The sequence below is a fragment of the Malaclemys terrapin genome, chromosome 10 (genome assembly GCF_027887155.1).
Source record: "Malaclemys terrapin pileata isolate rMalTer1 chromosome 10, rMalTer1.hap1, whole genome shotgun sequence".
Lineage (NCBI taxonomy): Eukaryota > Metazoa > Chordata > Testudines > Emydidae > Malaclemys > Malaclemys terrapin.
The window spans coordinates 17,719,538-17,736,063 of record NC_071514.1 but is presented as its reverse complement, the minus strand read 5'-3'; the positions used below and the strand labels follow the sequence as shown (position 1 = coordinate 17,736,063).

General features: G+C 40.7%; 1 protein-coding gene across 10 annotated transcripts in view; it reads left to right on the top strand.

Moving 5' to 3' along the window:
• The window catches only part of ADAMTSL3 (ADAMTS like 3), a 261,150-nt gene that overhangs the window by 159,191 nt on the left and 85,433 nt on the right, over positions 1 to 16,526 (top strand). For all 10 annotated transcript variants that reach the window (XM_054042181.1, XM_054042182.1, XM_054042179.1 and 7 more), the window contains exon 8: positions 9,227 to 9,301. In XM_054042181.1, coding sequence (XP_053898156.1) covers positions 9,227 to 9,301 — 75 coding nt within the window. The remainder of the gene's footprint in view (positions 1 to 9,226; positions 9,302 to 16,526) is intronic.

Below are 16,526 nucleotides of genomic sequence, written 5' to 3'. Positions count from 1 at the left end.
TGGTTCGTTTGGAATTACTCTTGGACTTACGAGACTTGCTTGCTTTCCTGATCTGTCTTGGCTTGTGTAGGAAAACTCTGGTTTATGAACATTGGCTGTCCCATTGTGTATTGTACATTTCATTTCCCTGAGATCCATTTGCCTGACAGGCTGCTAATTGTATGTCTTTATTCATAAAAATCAGTGAAAGAGTTTTGTTGATTTAAGTGACAGCCTGAGTCATTCTGTTCCAAATTTTAACTGGAAAAAATTCTTACTCCTAAGCTAAAATTCCCTATAAAAGAGGCTGATGATACTTCTGATAGATCTAAAACAAAACTTGATCTCGAACTCAACAGTATATGTCCTGTTTTTAAAATGTGTCTCTGTGTTGTATAGTACAGAAGCTCAGTATATAATAAGTAATTTCATTTGTAGTGTTAGGCCAGGGGTCGGCAACCTTTGGCACGTGGCTAAGCACCCTGGCAGGCCGGGCCAGTTTGTTTACCTGCCCCGTCCGCAGGTTTGGCTGATCGCAGCTCCCACTGGCCACAGTTCACCGCTCCAGGCCAATGGGAGCGGTGGGAAGCGGCGCGGGCCAAAGGACGTACTGGCCACCATTTCCCACCACCCCCATTGGCCTGGGACGGCGAACTGCAGCCAGTGGGAGCTCCGATCAGCCAAACCTGCGGAGGTGGCAGGTAAACAAACTGGCCCGGCCCGCCAGGGTGCTTACCCTGACGAGCTATGTGCCAAAGGTTGCCGACCCCTGTCTTAGGCAATGAGGTCAGTGCAAGCAGACCCCTGTGTCAATTAAATTCACCGTGGGTGCAAGGATCTACCTATGCAGAGTTCATTGCAGGCTCAGAGCCTGTGCTCACATGCCAAGCTAGTTATGCCGCAGAATACCAGAAAGCAAGAATGCTATAGAGACCCATTGTTTTATGTTATTTGAGTATGATTTATGCTGTATATTCTGTTTGTAGATCAGCTTTTAATAATAATAATTAATAATCTCAATGTGAAGGCTATATCATAATATAATTCATTTTCATTCAGATTAGTGGTCTTTATTCTTGTATCATTTATAATACTGCACCGATGGGTGATTATCAAACAGTTAGAAATAGCAATAAAAAAGAATACTGAATAATAACCTGTCTTTGAATTAAGAGCTACACCAAAAGTTGTCTGCCTATGCTGAATATCTGATACATTGCTTGAACTGAAAATAAAGGTCCAAATCATGGCTGGTTCTTGTGAGTAGTCCCACATAAGTCAGTGGCACTACTCACGTAAGTAAGCTGAACAGGATATGGTCTAGAAAGTAAGTCAATGAGGGGAAGCAAACACTTCTATATTTGTCCAGCTTGCCTCTGTAAAGACATGTCATGTACTCGAGTGGTAATCAGACACAATCAGAACAGTGTAGAAGGCATCATGTAACTTGCTCTGCTAATGTAATGGCATCACTGCCCCTGCAAAGTAAAGTGTGATCCAAGCTAGGGCATCGCTTAGAATACAGGGGTGAGAGCCAGGACTGATAACAAGTTGGATAGCACCAGCAACAGCTTGTATCAAGAGAAAGTTGTTAGGAAAGTACTGGGGGCTAGTGTATTTTATTGCAATGGGAGCTGATAGGAAGCTCTTACACAACTATGAATTTAGGTTAGGGCAACTGGATTAAACCCTGCCACAAAGGGACCATTTTTTTACTCCTCTTTGGTTTTGATTTTGGTTAAGATAATGGTACCCCAACATGCCATACCAAGGTCCCAAGTGGTGTTGGCCATGATTGCACAGCTATATAATATTTCCATTAGACTATCTTCTTCTGTTAATTATTATTATTATAGTAGCACACAAAGGCCTCAGTCAGGTGCAGGCACCCTTAATGTGTTAGGCTCTGTACAAACACATAGGATGTTGTGGCCCCTGCCCCAGTGAGCTTTCTATCTAATTTAAGACAAGATGCAACATGAAAGTGAAATGATGACAATAACAGTAATAAGCGCACAGTAATGTGGGCTAGTGATGTGCGCACTGGTCACTGGCTAGAGCCTGGCTATAAATTGCTTGTTGGTTGACATAACTGGCAGTGATACTGTGAAGTGGGTTATCTTTGCCTTCATACTGTAGTTACAGGGAATAATTGCAGGTGTTTTTATAGCATAGGACAGTGTTTCCCAAACTTGGGACGCCGCTTGTGTAGGGAAAGCCCCTGGCGGGTTGGGCCGATTTGTTTACCTGCTGCATCTGCAGATTCGGCCAATCGCGGCTCCCACTGGCCACGGTTCGCTGCTCCAGGCCAATGGGAGCTGCTGGAAGTGGCGGCCAGTACGTCCCTCGGCCTGCGCTGCTTCCAGCAGCTCCCATTGGCCTGGAGCAGCAAACCACGGCCAGTGGGAGCCGCTATCGGCCGAACCTGCGGATGGGGCAGGTAAACAAACCGGCCCAGCCTGCCAGGGGCTTTCCCTACAGAAGCAGTGTCCCAAGTTTGGGAAACACTGGCATAGGAGGATAATGTGATCTATAAAAACCTATAAGTATACAAAAAGCTCAAGATATCCAGAGAGCTACTAGAGGGGGAAAGCATACTTGCAGTCTGTGCTGTTCAAATCATTTGACTCCAAAGATCGCACCTTCATAGTACCACAGATGTGGTGAAGTACTGGCTTCATAGGGAATACACAGTTTGGATGTGCATAGCAATAAGATACTTAATATTCATATTGTTGAGCTATTTAAATAAGATACACCCTAAACAATGAAGGTAGGGTTTAGTAAAACAAACTCTTGCAATGCTTTCATTTGTTAAATTTATCAGGTTCTGATAAGACAAAGATAGAAGAAATAAACCTTTGATAGTTATTTCTCTCAGACTTGGATGCAGGAACAGGGAGTCGGGACACCTGGGGTTTGTTCCCATCTCTTCCAGTGACTTGCAGCAAGTATCTTAACCTCTCTCTGCCTCAGTTTCTCCATTAGTGAAAAATGGGATTAATAGTTACCTAATTATTGCAAAATGCTATATAAATGTAAAAGATTATACATATGTGAAAGAGGAGAGATTGCAGAAGTGGTCAGTATTCTCCAGTACCCAATTGACAGCCAGTTCCAGTCTTGCTCATGATTCATGGCTTACTTGATGTGGAGTTATTGCCAGTGACATTAGAGCTTCCATTCATGAGCTCATAGGAGTTATGGAGTCTCATTTATGTAGTGTCCTTTATAGGAAAAATATTTTTAATAATTTCAGCAACTATTCGACAGTCTAGTCACTGTCCAAAAGTAGCATGAGAATCATCTGGATTTTTGCCTTAAACCAGTCATATGTGTTTGACTCAAAGTCTGTATTCTAACAAGTACCCTAAAGCTACAATAACTTTAGCTTTCTGCGGCAGGCTATGCAAATATAACCGCATTCCTAAATGTTGGTGCTATCCTGTGATTTATCTAATTTTACCCCATCCCCTACTCTAGGACATCTCTGGGGATTCTGCTTGGAGATCGGACATTAGCTTAGAATAAGTGTCAGCAACTGATATTTCATCGTGTTGAGTGGCAGCAGTCTCAACTGTTTTTTATCTCCCTAATGATTCATTATCCTTTTTATTTTATAAAACTTGCCATGAATGTTTCAATATTAAGGCTTGTCTGCACAGAAAGTTAGTGTGAAAAAGCTAGGTTGTGATTTTAAAGTCCAATAGCTACTCATGAACTCCCTGTGTGGACACTCTCTTATTTTGCACTGAGAAAGTCTTTTGCAGTTTAGCTTAATACACTTTAAAGTGGACTAGGCTCAATGGCACAAAGGCATTTTTAGTGTGGAATACGAGTGTCCACATGGGGAGTTAGTGCCAAATAGCTGTTGTGCTTTAAATTTACAACACTAGCTTCCCCTGTAGACAAGCCTTTAGTGAGTTCACTTTTCCACTCACAATGTACTTAACTTTTAACTATACTGGGCTGGACCAACTTAAATCGAGCAGCTTTGTTGCATTGTGTCATGCCACCCTTTCTGTGCTCCAGTCTTAAGGTTTGTAATAAGAGTGTTTCATGCAACTCCCTTTGGAAAGCATTCCAGGAAAGCATGAATATTCTAGGAGCCTTTTGTAAGTCTGCTTTATAATTAGACAGGAGAGAGACTACATTGTTCCATCACATATATTGGGAAGCTGATGAAGATAAGGATGTATTTTAGTCTCACTTGTATTTGCATAACAGTTTCAGAGGGGGCTCAGGAATGTGGCTCCCCCATTTTCAGTCCCAGGAATCTGGATGTGATCTTACTGTCTCTGGGGCTCTCTCTGAAATCCAATGTCTAAACTCCCACAATTGTCATCTAAAATTGAAATGATCCAATACGCTGAAAAGTGAGTGCCATATTTATTATGTGCATCTGAATGTTGTGTGTGTTTGAGATATTTGACAGAGCATAGAGACCAGTCCTTGCGCTACGACAGAAGGTGGAATATTACTCCAACACAGCAAAATGCAGGATAAGGATGATTTAAAAAAAACAGGAGTCTATAAAATAAGCAGCCTCAGGCAGGAGATACAAGATGCTAGTCATGTGTGCCTTGGTTTTTAATGGGAACGGTGGTGACCTAATGCCAGGCATTTCCTTCCAGCTTTCGTGCATGGTAGTGTTATGATTTTTGGCTCATTTGATTTTCAGCTATAGATAAAAGCTAGCAATTAAGCTTCAAAGATATAGAAATAGTATAAAAATGGTTTTGGAATCTCTAAGTACAGAACCTGGAGTAGCCACTTCCTCTTAAATTTTTATAGGCGTTTGTATGCTTTTAACAGTATGAGTTCCATTGATTTAATGGGAACTGTGCCATTTAAAAACCACTGCACACCACTTTGGCAATACAAGGGCTCGTGTTCCAGTAAGCATGTGGAGCATGTACTTTCCAGGGAGAACCAGAGACCTTTTAAATTGTTAGATTGGGAGCGAGAGGCTGGCTCATGCTAAGCCCCCTTTGCACTGATATAAAGCTCCCCTAAAGGCAGGGATAGCTAAGGGTTCCCATGGCATGGGGAATGCTCAGTTGATGTGGAGCTAGCTAGGATAACTCTTTCCATTTCCCCTCATCCCCTCCGTCATTAATGTTACTGTTGTGCCTAGGGGCCCTAGTCATGTCGTGCTGTATAAACCCAGAACACACAAGATGGTCCTGTCCCCAGAGAGCTTACAATCCAAAAGCCCACACTGCAATGCCTTGCCAGCATTATTGTCCATGATCATAATATGAATTGGGAAGCCAATTAGAAACTGCCCATTTCCTGAGGGCTTTCTCTGACTAATTCATTTGTTGGCTGGATACAGGGCAACCACTGGTGTAGGAAGGCTCCCAACACCAGGAAAAGCAGCCCTGTTTGTGCATACAAGCATTACGCTTGGCCTAGTGATATCCATGTGTAGCTCAGGCCCAGTAGAGAAGCAGCGGATGATCAGCATCATGTTCTTTCCCTTCATTTGCCACAGAAACACTGATTGTCCTTGTTGCTCATCCTGAAATTTGCCTAAGTTACTGGTAAGAATGACCATTTGCCTGAGTTTCTGAATGCTGTCTCAGCTCATCATTGCCTCTGGGTGTGTCCCATTTTCAAACTCCTGAGTTTTTCTTTGGCAGCTGGAAATATTGTTCTGAGCAACATTAGTGGCCCGGGCTGGTCCAGACACATTGTTGTACATGCCCACTTTGTCTCCCATGAGGCAAGGAAAATCGTGTTGTGGTGCCAGCCTTACCAAATAGCATGATAGCAAACTTCGCACCCCCACCAGAACTTTGGGCCTACTAGGGAACATTGCAGCGAGTGTGGAATATGTCAGAGGTTCTGCTGAAGGAATGTGAAACGGGAGCTTTCAGGACTACTAAGATTGAACTAGACTAGTGAAGTGGGGGAAGAATGGCAGAAGTCATAGGGTGGCCTTGCCTGGAGCACCCTCCTCTGGCAGGCCGCAGCATGACAAGCATACCTGTCTCAGTTTCCCCTTTCCACAGCCAGTGCAAAGGAACATGGTTTCTTTGTGTCTGATACAAAGCCCACCTCTGGGCATAATTTATTCACATACACCAGTGCAATACTTCCTCCAAACCTTGTAGTAAAACCAACTTCCAGTAGCCACAGTAAAGAAACCTTTTTCCTGTTCCTCTCTCCACAGACATCACCAGCAAGAATCAATAGCAGCTCTTGTTCTCAGTTCCTTTGGCCCCTGATCCAGGGCCCCACTCTCTAGGCCTCCCTGATTGAGATTGACCAGTCTTCCTGCTGCCGTTCACCCAGGGCTTTAGGCCGCCTCATCCTGCATGGTTCCACTCCCCCAAACCTCCCAGCCTGGGAGTCATACCCCTGGTCAGGGGATCCACCCTTCTGCAACAACCCTCTTGCTTCCAGACTTGGCTTCTTTTGACCAAGCTGGATCTTCCCCTTTGCCTTGGGGCCACTGCCCAAGCCTCCTGCTCAGCAGCGGTCCCCAGCTTTGGTCAGTTTTTACCAACAGCTTCCTCCAAGCTCCTCACCAGCAACTCAGTAACAGCTCTGCTTCCAAACTCAGCCCCCTGCCAAGTAACTCCTGGCAGCTCTTCCTTGCTGCTTCTCTCCCCTTTGGGTTGCAAGCACCTCTCACCTACCCCTTCCTGGTTCCCTCAGGCTGTGATTTGCTAGGTCTCTGACTAACCAGGTATCCTCCTTTCTAGGGTCTCCAGGCCCTCTTTTGAGCCTGTTACAGGCCAGAGTTACAGTCACCCCTACCACACAACCCTACAAATTTGCCACTTTGAGGCACTTCACAGATTGGGCCCAAAGTCTCACTGAAACCAATGGCTCAGGGTGCTCAGTGCTCTCCAGGATCAAACCCTTCTTAGAGGCTGTGTGCCCTGGCCAGGGTCTGTTTGGCTTACAAGGAGAGGTAGAGTCATTGATTAAGTGGGGTCAGACAGGCCCCTGGAAACCTGTCTTGTCTCTAATGCTGGAGGGCACTTATTATTATTTGTTTATTATTTGTATCATCATAATGACTAGTCCCGAATTCAGCAGTTATTTCATTGTACTTAAAGGAATAGTCATTCATTACCTTTTGGCTATTGATTGCAATTCAGCTGATGAAAAACCAAGAAGCAAAGAGATATTAAGTGGCTGAGTAGTTAATGTGTTTTCCAGGTCTCCTTAGCTGTGTTATGGTTCTGACTGTAGTATTTTGCATGCTGATGGAATACTTATATATGAAATTAACAAGGATCACATTTCATTATGTCCAAAATAAATGGTTATATTTAAATAACTTTCCTAGAGATTGGAAATATAAAAACTGTAATGTAAGAAGGTGATTATTTCAGAAGAAAATAATTGCAGTGTTTGTTTGAAGTATCCTGAACATTTGGCAGTATTTTATACTTATGCTAAGGAGAGGTAAACCAGAAGCTGATAATTTAGCATCTACTGTAAAAAGGCCTTATTTCACATGGAAAGAAAGAATTCTTCAACTATTTTAGTTAAAAATTATAACCCAAATATTCTCAAAATATTGTACGAGTATTTCTGAAGCAGTGTATTGCTAAACTTCAGTTAATAGGTTACGGTTACTTTCTTGAACCCACTACAGTGAAATCCACCACAACAAACACATAGCATAAGGATAGACTTACCTACAGAATCAAGTGATTGAATATGAGACTTTACTGTTCCTATGGGTACTTGGCAATACCAGGGCAGTTTGCTAGGAGAAATGTAAAATGTGTTTATCCTCCATTATGTTCATGGTTTTGTGATTACTTTGTAGGATTTGTTCTTCTTTTGCACTGCCAGTGAGAAAAAGAAAAGTTATATTTTTTTTGTTTTTGTTTTTTTGGTTTCTCAAGGCACCGGGCTAGGAAGCCTTATCAGATTTTCACCATTCCTTTAGCCTCAGCTACATTATTTTTAACTTTCCAAGGAGCTGATGATGTTTACATTGAATCAAATGGCAAACTTCCTATTGAATTAAATGAAAGTAGGATTAATCTTATCTTCCATCTCTCTCTCTACATTTCTTCATGGACTTCGGATGTAGTAACCTACTTCGAGGCAACCTAATAGCACCTGGGTGTTATTCTTAGGTAATTTAAAATACAGATTAACCTGTATGGGATATGCCTGCAGAGAGTGTCTCTGTGTAGATATTGGCCAATGTGGTTGATATGTGGAGAATTGGGTTTGCAGCTTTATGACGTTTGGGTTGGAACATGATGGATGTGGGAAGGGGCAAGGTCAAGGGGCTGTCAGGTCTCTGTGGCATCAACCCCCTCCCCTCCAGAACCTATGGGGATTTAGAACTCAGGACAATGCTGATCCCTTTTGCACACTAACTCTTCCCCCTTCCGAGGGTATGGCACATGATGGAGCGGAGAGGCCCTGTATCCAGAATCATTAGACCCCAGGGTCTGTTGGCTTCTCCATTGATTTGCCATTGGACCTTGGCTAAGTCTCAGGATGCCCATCTATAAAATGGAGGCAGTAATACCCACCCACCTTTGTAAAGCACTCCGAGATCTACAGATAAAAATAGTTATATATAAGTTAAGTATGATTATTGTTAAGGGGTATTTCAGGCAAGCAAAAGCTTTTTTGTTGTTGGATTGTCCTGTTTGATGCTGGTTTGGTTTATAGTTTTAACTTGGGACCGTTCCTGGAAGGAATAATCTTATATTGTAAGTTACAAGCAGACTTTGTTATAATTTGCTCTTAACTGGTCTGTAATTGGTTAAGGGTTAGTGTTATGTAGATGATTTATTTCCTGTAAATCCTGCCACTTATTAAAGTTGTGACCTGCTCTAGGAAATGAGGTGTGGGCAAAATGAAACTGAACAGCTGGAGGTACTGGGGGATTGCAAGGGGAAACACTACTTAAGGGATTTGCTAAGTCTGTCCAGTGATTAGGAAATAAAACTAGGACAACAAAGTATAAATATGCACCTAATGTACTACTGACATTTTAGTTGTTTTTGTTAATAGAAAATAATTTACCAATAGCAGGAAAGATTTACACGTCCATATGTAGGTCTTAATAGCTGCATAGCTTACCAAACAGACTTGGTGTATTATACTTAATAAAATAACATATTATTTTAATAGAAAAATTGTGGAACCTGTTAAATATTTTCTGAGACACATTTGACAGTTTTCAGTCTAGTTACGTGATGTGATAATTCCCTGGTGCAAGATCATTTCTAAAACAGTTTCTTAATTTTCCTAGGGGAAGAAATTGTGATTGCTATACCTCATGGGAGCCGCAGTGTGAGACTTACACTGAAAGGACCAGCACACTTTGGTATGAACAATTTTTTATATATTACTAGGCAGAGAATAAAACCAGAACCTTTTATCTGAGTGCATCCAAACTTCAAGTGTTTTGGCAAGATCAAAGCCTTGATTCCTCTTCCTGTTTTTAATTTTCAACCCAAACTGTTCAGGTACAGAATATTAACATTACATTGATTTTGGCTTGTTTTCAAAGAAGTTGGTTTAAAAATCACAATGGTATGAATATATGTGTAGTTATGGTTTCTTTATAATGCTGAACTGTACAAGAATTCTTGTATAGAGTATCTAAAATAAAGTACACTATTCACGAGACTTGGAAAACCTTCCATCAAAACTATGTTCAGTGGAGGACTGAATGGGCTTTAGATCAGCAATACGTATATACACCAGTGATAGGCACTATTTACAGATCTTTGAGAGAGAGAGAGAGAGAGAGAGAACTGGTAATTGGACTTAGACACCAAGTAACCAGTTCAAATCCAGGCAAGGCTGATAATGACCCAAAATGGGTTCCCTGGCCTGTGTGAAATGAGTAATGTGGTCTCAGTCTAGTTCCCCATGGATTTGTGTTACAAAACCTACCATTATTACAACTGGGATTAATAGATACCTCTCTTGGCAGTTTTAGTATAGAGGCCAAAGAATGACTGACCATGGAGTTTTGAGGGCTTGATCCTGCTAAAGGTGTTAAACATTCTTCCCTTGATTCATCAAAGCACTTATGCACATGCTTAACTCTTAAGTGTATGAGCAGTGTCACAGAAATCAATCCCTAAATCTGCTGCTCAGTAAAATAAATAAATGAAAAAACAAAGTCTGAGCAAAGTTAAAGGATGCAAAGAAAATTAGTAAAGTAACCTACAAAAAGCCAATGCTGGAACAAAGCCAAAGGAGGCTCCATGTGGCTCCCGTGCCGGGTTTAATCCTGGGAAATGGGAAGCACCCTCTCCCGCAGTGGGCCAGTGGGTGCCAGAGACTCCCAGGAGGAGAAGCTACCTATTGTCCCTTGGTGAGTATCTCCCTCACTTGCTATTGTGACTGTCCCTCTTTCACCACCGGCCTCAACAGGTTCCGCAAACAGTTGATGCAGGTGTGTGGTACTTCCTCTCTAGCTATTGGATGTGTAAAATTTGTGTGTCTTTCCCACCTTTCATCAACAGTTTGGTGCCTTTGTGAAGCATTTATTTCCAAATGTTTTCCAGTGGCTCTTGGTTACGTTTGTGGTTATTACTTAGAATTCATTTCCTTACTAATGAGCAGTTTTTCCATATAGAACTTATCATTTAAATGGAAAGTGTGAACATCCTCATAGACAATGAAATAAACTTTTTAATCTGATATTTCAAACAATATTTTATTAGTGAAATTAAAATATTTTAGGGCTATTAGTCTGAATCATGATGATAAAAAGGACTTTTATTGCTGTGAGAAGTGTAAACAGCGAGAGTGAAACATATTTTGCCTCCATGTATCCTACGTTTCTTCTAAGACAATGTCATCATGATTTTATTTAAAAGAACTTTGAATGACATTAGGTTTAAATTTGAAGCTGATAACATTAATGTAACCCCTGAGTATAACATTGAAAGGTTCCATGAATGTATAAAATAAGCTATTCTTCCTCCCATACTAATTGTCTACAAAAGAGAAACTTCTATCAACATAAATGATATTGCTTTTAAAAAATGTTGCAAGAGCTATTTAAAGCAGTGGTCATGATTAGTTCATAGCAGAACTATTGTTCTCTGACTTTGTTTTAGCTTGTTTTAATTATTAGTACTTGTAGAAGGGAGATGATTGTTGCCTCAGCTTCAATGAATCCAGTGGAGCCAATGTTCCCCAGCTACGTTGCTATTTTTAGCACGCTAGCTCCAGTAGAGCTAGCCTGTGTCTGTCTACTCATGCTGAGAAACGCACGCCCAGCTGCAGACATACCCTTGGGGTAGAAAGCTTAAGAGAGGCTCCTTTTTTCCTCTTACCCTCTCCCCAACCAATCCCTCTGCAAATCTGGGAGGAGTCAGACACATTCATTTCACACTCCAAATTCATTTAACCTATAATCTTAAAAATGACAAAAGTGAAAAAAAGTGAGTGCTGGGCAGAAACAACAATTTTTCTCACTGTGTGGTCAAATCTTAACAGTAGAGACACATGGAAATGTACTACTGGACAATCTGCCTGACCCCCTCCTGTGACTGAAGTGTGTTGATGTTGTAAAGGTCATTTAATGACAGAGCCAAATGCTACTCTGTTATTCTCATGCAACTCCATTGACTTCAGTGAGAGTGTGTTGGCATAGTTATGGGCAGAATTTAGGAAGACTTATTTAAAATACCAGACACTGTTCTGGTTGTTAGAGGCTCTCTTGTTGGTTTGTTTTGGGGTAGATTCTCTCTCTTTCTCACAGTTTTATTGGCACCCATGTCGGAGTATCTGAGCACCTTCTATGTAACATCAATAGCAGTAGTCCTGTTTCTAGTGGACTTCATAGAGTCTGGCATTTCTCCCGTGTAGGGGTACATTTTTGTGCAGAGAGGGGAGAGGAAAAGAATTGTGAGAGGTTTGGGAATAAAAGGGGGTTTTGAATTGTGATAGCCACTTATGGTGGAAAGACTTTCTCAGAGAAGAAGGCTTTGCAGTATTTCATAAAGATGATCAGACTTTGTATTTCTCTGATCTCCTCTGGAAGATAGTTCCACAGCTGGGTCTCCTTGACAGAGAATGTTATGTCCCAGCTTTCACCTGTTTCATCCTGGTCTCTGTGATCTGCATTGTCCCAGAATAGCACAGCTGTCATGGTGATTCATAGATTTAAATTTGGTCTTTCATGTAGCAGGTAGCAGATTCCAAACAAAGAAGTGCTCCACAAAATTGGTTTTGTCAGTATTTAAGCATGCTGGAAAGATTCCACTTTTTTGTGTATTTTGTGGACAGTTTAAGATGTATGATATATTATTAAGCAATCAGGAGGGGGCTCCATTACGCTAGTCTCTTTACTAACACATAAGAAATCCTAGTCCCTGTCCCTGGGAGTTTACAGTTCTCATAGTCTCGCTTTTTAATGCCTGCGTTTTGTGAATAATGCAACAGGCAACAGCATTGTCACTTTGTACCTAATTAGTTTATGAAACAAAGTGTTTTGTTTTGGAATAAATTATGGGTTTTCTAATACTTTTGATTCTAAAGCTTTTTAAATAACTAAGACAGAGTCCTCTGAAAATAATCCTCCTGCAGAAGAAACAGGAAAACCAGAAGCTAATATTTTTACAAGTGGCTAATGCTAGATAACTGAGTTCATGAACTTTGGGAGAGTGAGCTTAACTAGAAGAAACTGAAAGAAGCTGTATCTTTTTCCCCTTATGTGAATTTCTATTTTAGATGATGCTACGTGCATTAGTTGAGCTATTAAGTATTTAGCCATACAGACAAATACTTGTTTTTCTTCTTGGCTAGTATTAAAAGAAGTAGCATGCAGTTTATAATTGGAAAAGAATAACTGCTTTTATTCCAGGGTCTCATTTTCCCCTGTGTGAGAATAATCTATGCATGAATTTAACATGTAGAATGTCCTGCACATTCTTACGCTGGGCATGGAATAGCTATCTCCTATGGATTTCCCCCCATTTAACCAACATATTCTCCCAATATCTACGCAGAAGATGGGAGATCACACAGGGCTTCCTCGTGAACGTCCCAAGCCACTGCAGAGCTGCTGAGCAGTACTGACTCCTGTGCTGCTGAGCCCTATGGGCTGCAGCCTGCCTCTGGATCCATTTTTTCCAGGGGATCCCTCAACCACAAATTCCCCTCTGGAAAGAGAGGTTCTACATTGTGAAGGGGAAAACAGCACAAGATAATAGAGCCCTGGGTCCTCAGCATAGCTGATAACCCTGAAGGCACCAAAACAGGTTAACTCAGCCTTGGCCTGTATAAACTTGGTCTGCTTTCCTCAGGGGTGTGTCAAGGAGAGAATCTGTAGGAGCCCAGCTGGGTTTCCTACCCCATCTGACTCGGTGAAGTTGGAACGCTCCGTTCCCCACCCCAAAAGGCTTCCACGGGTCATGGGGAGCATGCTCTGGAGGTATAGCTTCTCACTTCTGCAGGAGCACAGGGCTGGGAGTTCTTTTGAGCTCTGGGTGAGTGTTTGGTGAACTCTTTTCCTACCATTCCCCGGGGGCCAGGCTGTGGACTCCTTTCTCAGCTAGCAGTTACTTACTGCATTTAAATCAGTGGGAGCACTTGGGTAGGTAATTGTTTCCCAATAGGAATAAGGGGTTCCCAATCCAGGTCTGTGTGGGTAGTAAATATATATATATATATACATACAGCTCTCTAGATGTGAGTGGTAAAAGTAGGGTTAGTCTAAATATTTTTTTTTTTTCAGAGAACCATTTGCTGAAGCCCCCTGGAAGGTTATTTGTAGATATTTCCAGATGCCTAGATGGTAGCCTGCACAAAAGAAAAAAAAATCCTCAGTGTCTTACCTATGTATTTTCAAAAGTAACTTTATAATGTTGCATGTCAGTTGTTTGATTTTACTCGGTATGGGACGCTTAAGATGACAGGCAGTGGCTTAGGCTGAGTGAGAATATATTGCAGCAAAGGTTATCTATTGTGCTGTGGAACAGTTCTTCATCTCACTCGGTTACACATTTCCTTGGAAAATCTGAGTAGCTGGTTCTAAGTTCAGCAGAGATCTCTCCCTGAAATACAGACTGTCTCTGCACAGCTGTATCTTACAAATTGTTAAACACATTGAATTCCTCCCTGGTGTAGCTCTGTAGACTTTAATTACACTTGCTGGCATTGCACCAAGGATGAATTTGACCCACTGTATTTTCAGATTGTCAGTTCCTAGCCAGTATTCTCAGTTTGACCTTTTTTGTAAATTTTGTTTAATTACTTTATTAAGAAAAAGCTTAGAGGTTGGAAATGTTAACATCTCGATTTGGCTCAGCTCCCGGGATGGATTAACCTTCAAGTGTCTCGCTCCCTTCTCTGATACTCAGGTGTCTTTTTTCATGCTCTTATAGGGCCAAATTCTGAGAGGTGCTAAACACCTGCAGTTCCCATTGACTAGATCTGGAGTTGCAAGTGCTCAGCAATTTCCCTTAATGAATTTCTCTATTGTAGCCATGTACTCAGTTCCTGTAAAATAAAAAAGTCACTGCTGCCCATAAATCATTTTTTGTCTTTTTCTTAGCAGAAGTGAACCTCAAAATGTACCAGTCCCTCTGAAGCCTGTGGCACACAGTGTTTTCACAAAATTATAGGAAAAATATTCAAATAAAAATAATAGAAGGGAAAAGGCATGAGAGAGAAACTAAAATAAGAGTTAAAGTACTATAAAATATTTGTTGCTCTCTCTGTGGTTATTTCTGATCTGTTCCTGGTTGCAATTGCTTAGAAAATGGGGCATTTTAATTTCTGATTCTTTTGAGAGCCATCAAAAAAGTAATTATATTAGACGTCATGCTACATTTCCAACCCATGACCATGCTGGAATTATTTTTTGGAGGAGTTTATTTTACTGAAATTTCTATCAAAGTATGTACAGGATCCCCTCACTGTTCTGTCCATTAGAAGAGTAGAAGACAATCTTTAGAAAGCATTTGGTGGGCACTAGTTAGATTAATACAGATTTTACACAGTTTTACACCTGCAATTGTTCAAGGAAATGACTGCTTCTTCTAAAGTGACAACTGTATGTCTCCTTTTTTGGTTAGGGATACAACAAGCTACTTTTGTGTCTAAAAAGAGATTAGAAAATGACAGAGGCTGCTTCAGGAATGCATCTCTTACACGAAAAGGAGTGTCCAATAGCCATTTTCCTTACTTTTATTTATGATCTAGGTAATTCTCTAGTGTTAACAGTCCAAGAGCATCACTGCCACAGAAATTAAGTTGAAATTTACAGCTAGCCTATTAGTCAACTCCTAGCTTGGTTTTAGAAGTTTGGCTTCTGCAGGAAATTCCTCTGAGACAGTGTTGGGTCACATGATCCGGGTAAGTATGAGCAAAATAGTAACTCTTTTTAAATAATTTGAGTATAATAAGTACCGTAATGAAAAGTTTTATTGTATGATACAGTATAGAATTTATTGCACCAAATGACTACACTTTCCTGCCTTGTGCCTAGATAGCCATCAAAATTCCACAATCTGTAAAATTGCCAGTATTTTAGACTAACCTTTTAAAATCTAATTTAATATAACCCTGTATTTTAAGGCAAGTTTAGCATAATTTCAGTTTTCCTTGCTCCTGTACAGTCTCTGAGAGTAATTTAACACTGTTGGATCTTATTTCAGTAATGGGATTAGGAATTAAGGGCCTGCTCCTGCTCCTTTTGAAGTAAATGGCAAAACTCAAACCACTTCAATGGGAGCAGGATTCAGACCCTATCTATATCCATATTGAAGAAAACAAACCAAAATGCTTGGATCTGGTAATATTTTAAAGTGCCTTAACAGGTTACCTTTAATCCCTCTTGAACATAGGTATGTATTTTGTAAAGTCTCCTTTTTATTATCCATCACTTTTTTTTTGCCATTTTTGTATGACTTGTGGGAATCAGTCATGCCATAGGCAGTCTCTGATTTAAAAAAAAACCTCCTTACACAGTTCTATGTACTTCATGTACTAACCTAGACACCGCTGCATTCCAGGTCATTCTAAAACAGAATTTGAAAATGGCTATGAATCATAGGTTTTTTTTTTAACTAGGTAAATTAAGGAGTAGGTTAATTTCTCCACACTCATTTCCTCTTGGGATTTATTCAGGATTTTAATCCAAGGCTCCAGATTGGGAAGGGTTAGTGTATTTACTGTGCCATATAAACTACATCTCTTCTTGAAGGGTATAGGCTCTTGTCACCAAGAGACCTTTTAAAATATTATTTTAAAGGGTTAATTTTTATCATATAAAATATATCTGCTAACCCCCAAAGTAAACATAGAATTTAACATCTATTTCAAATTAAGGCTTGAAGTTTTGTTTGCATGTCCACCAAGTCCCCAAAAGGGCAGATTCTATTATCTCATTAAGACTTAGAATGGCTCAAAAAGCTATTTAAATTATGTCAATTCTTTTTAAAGAAATCTAAAAAATGAATTATATCCCTTAAGCAAATATTTTTATTTTACTTTTAATAGCTGCATCTAGTCAGCCTGCCTGTGATCTGGGCAGTCCCATAACTAATAACCAGTGCTGCCTAGATGCAGTGAGCCAAATT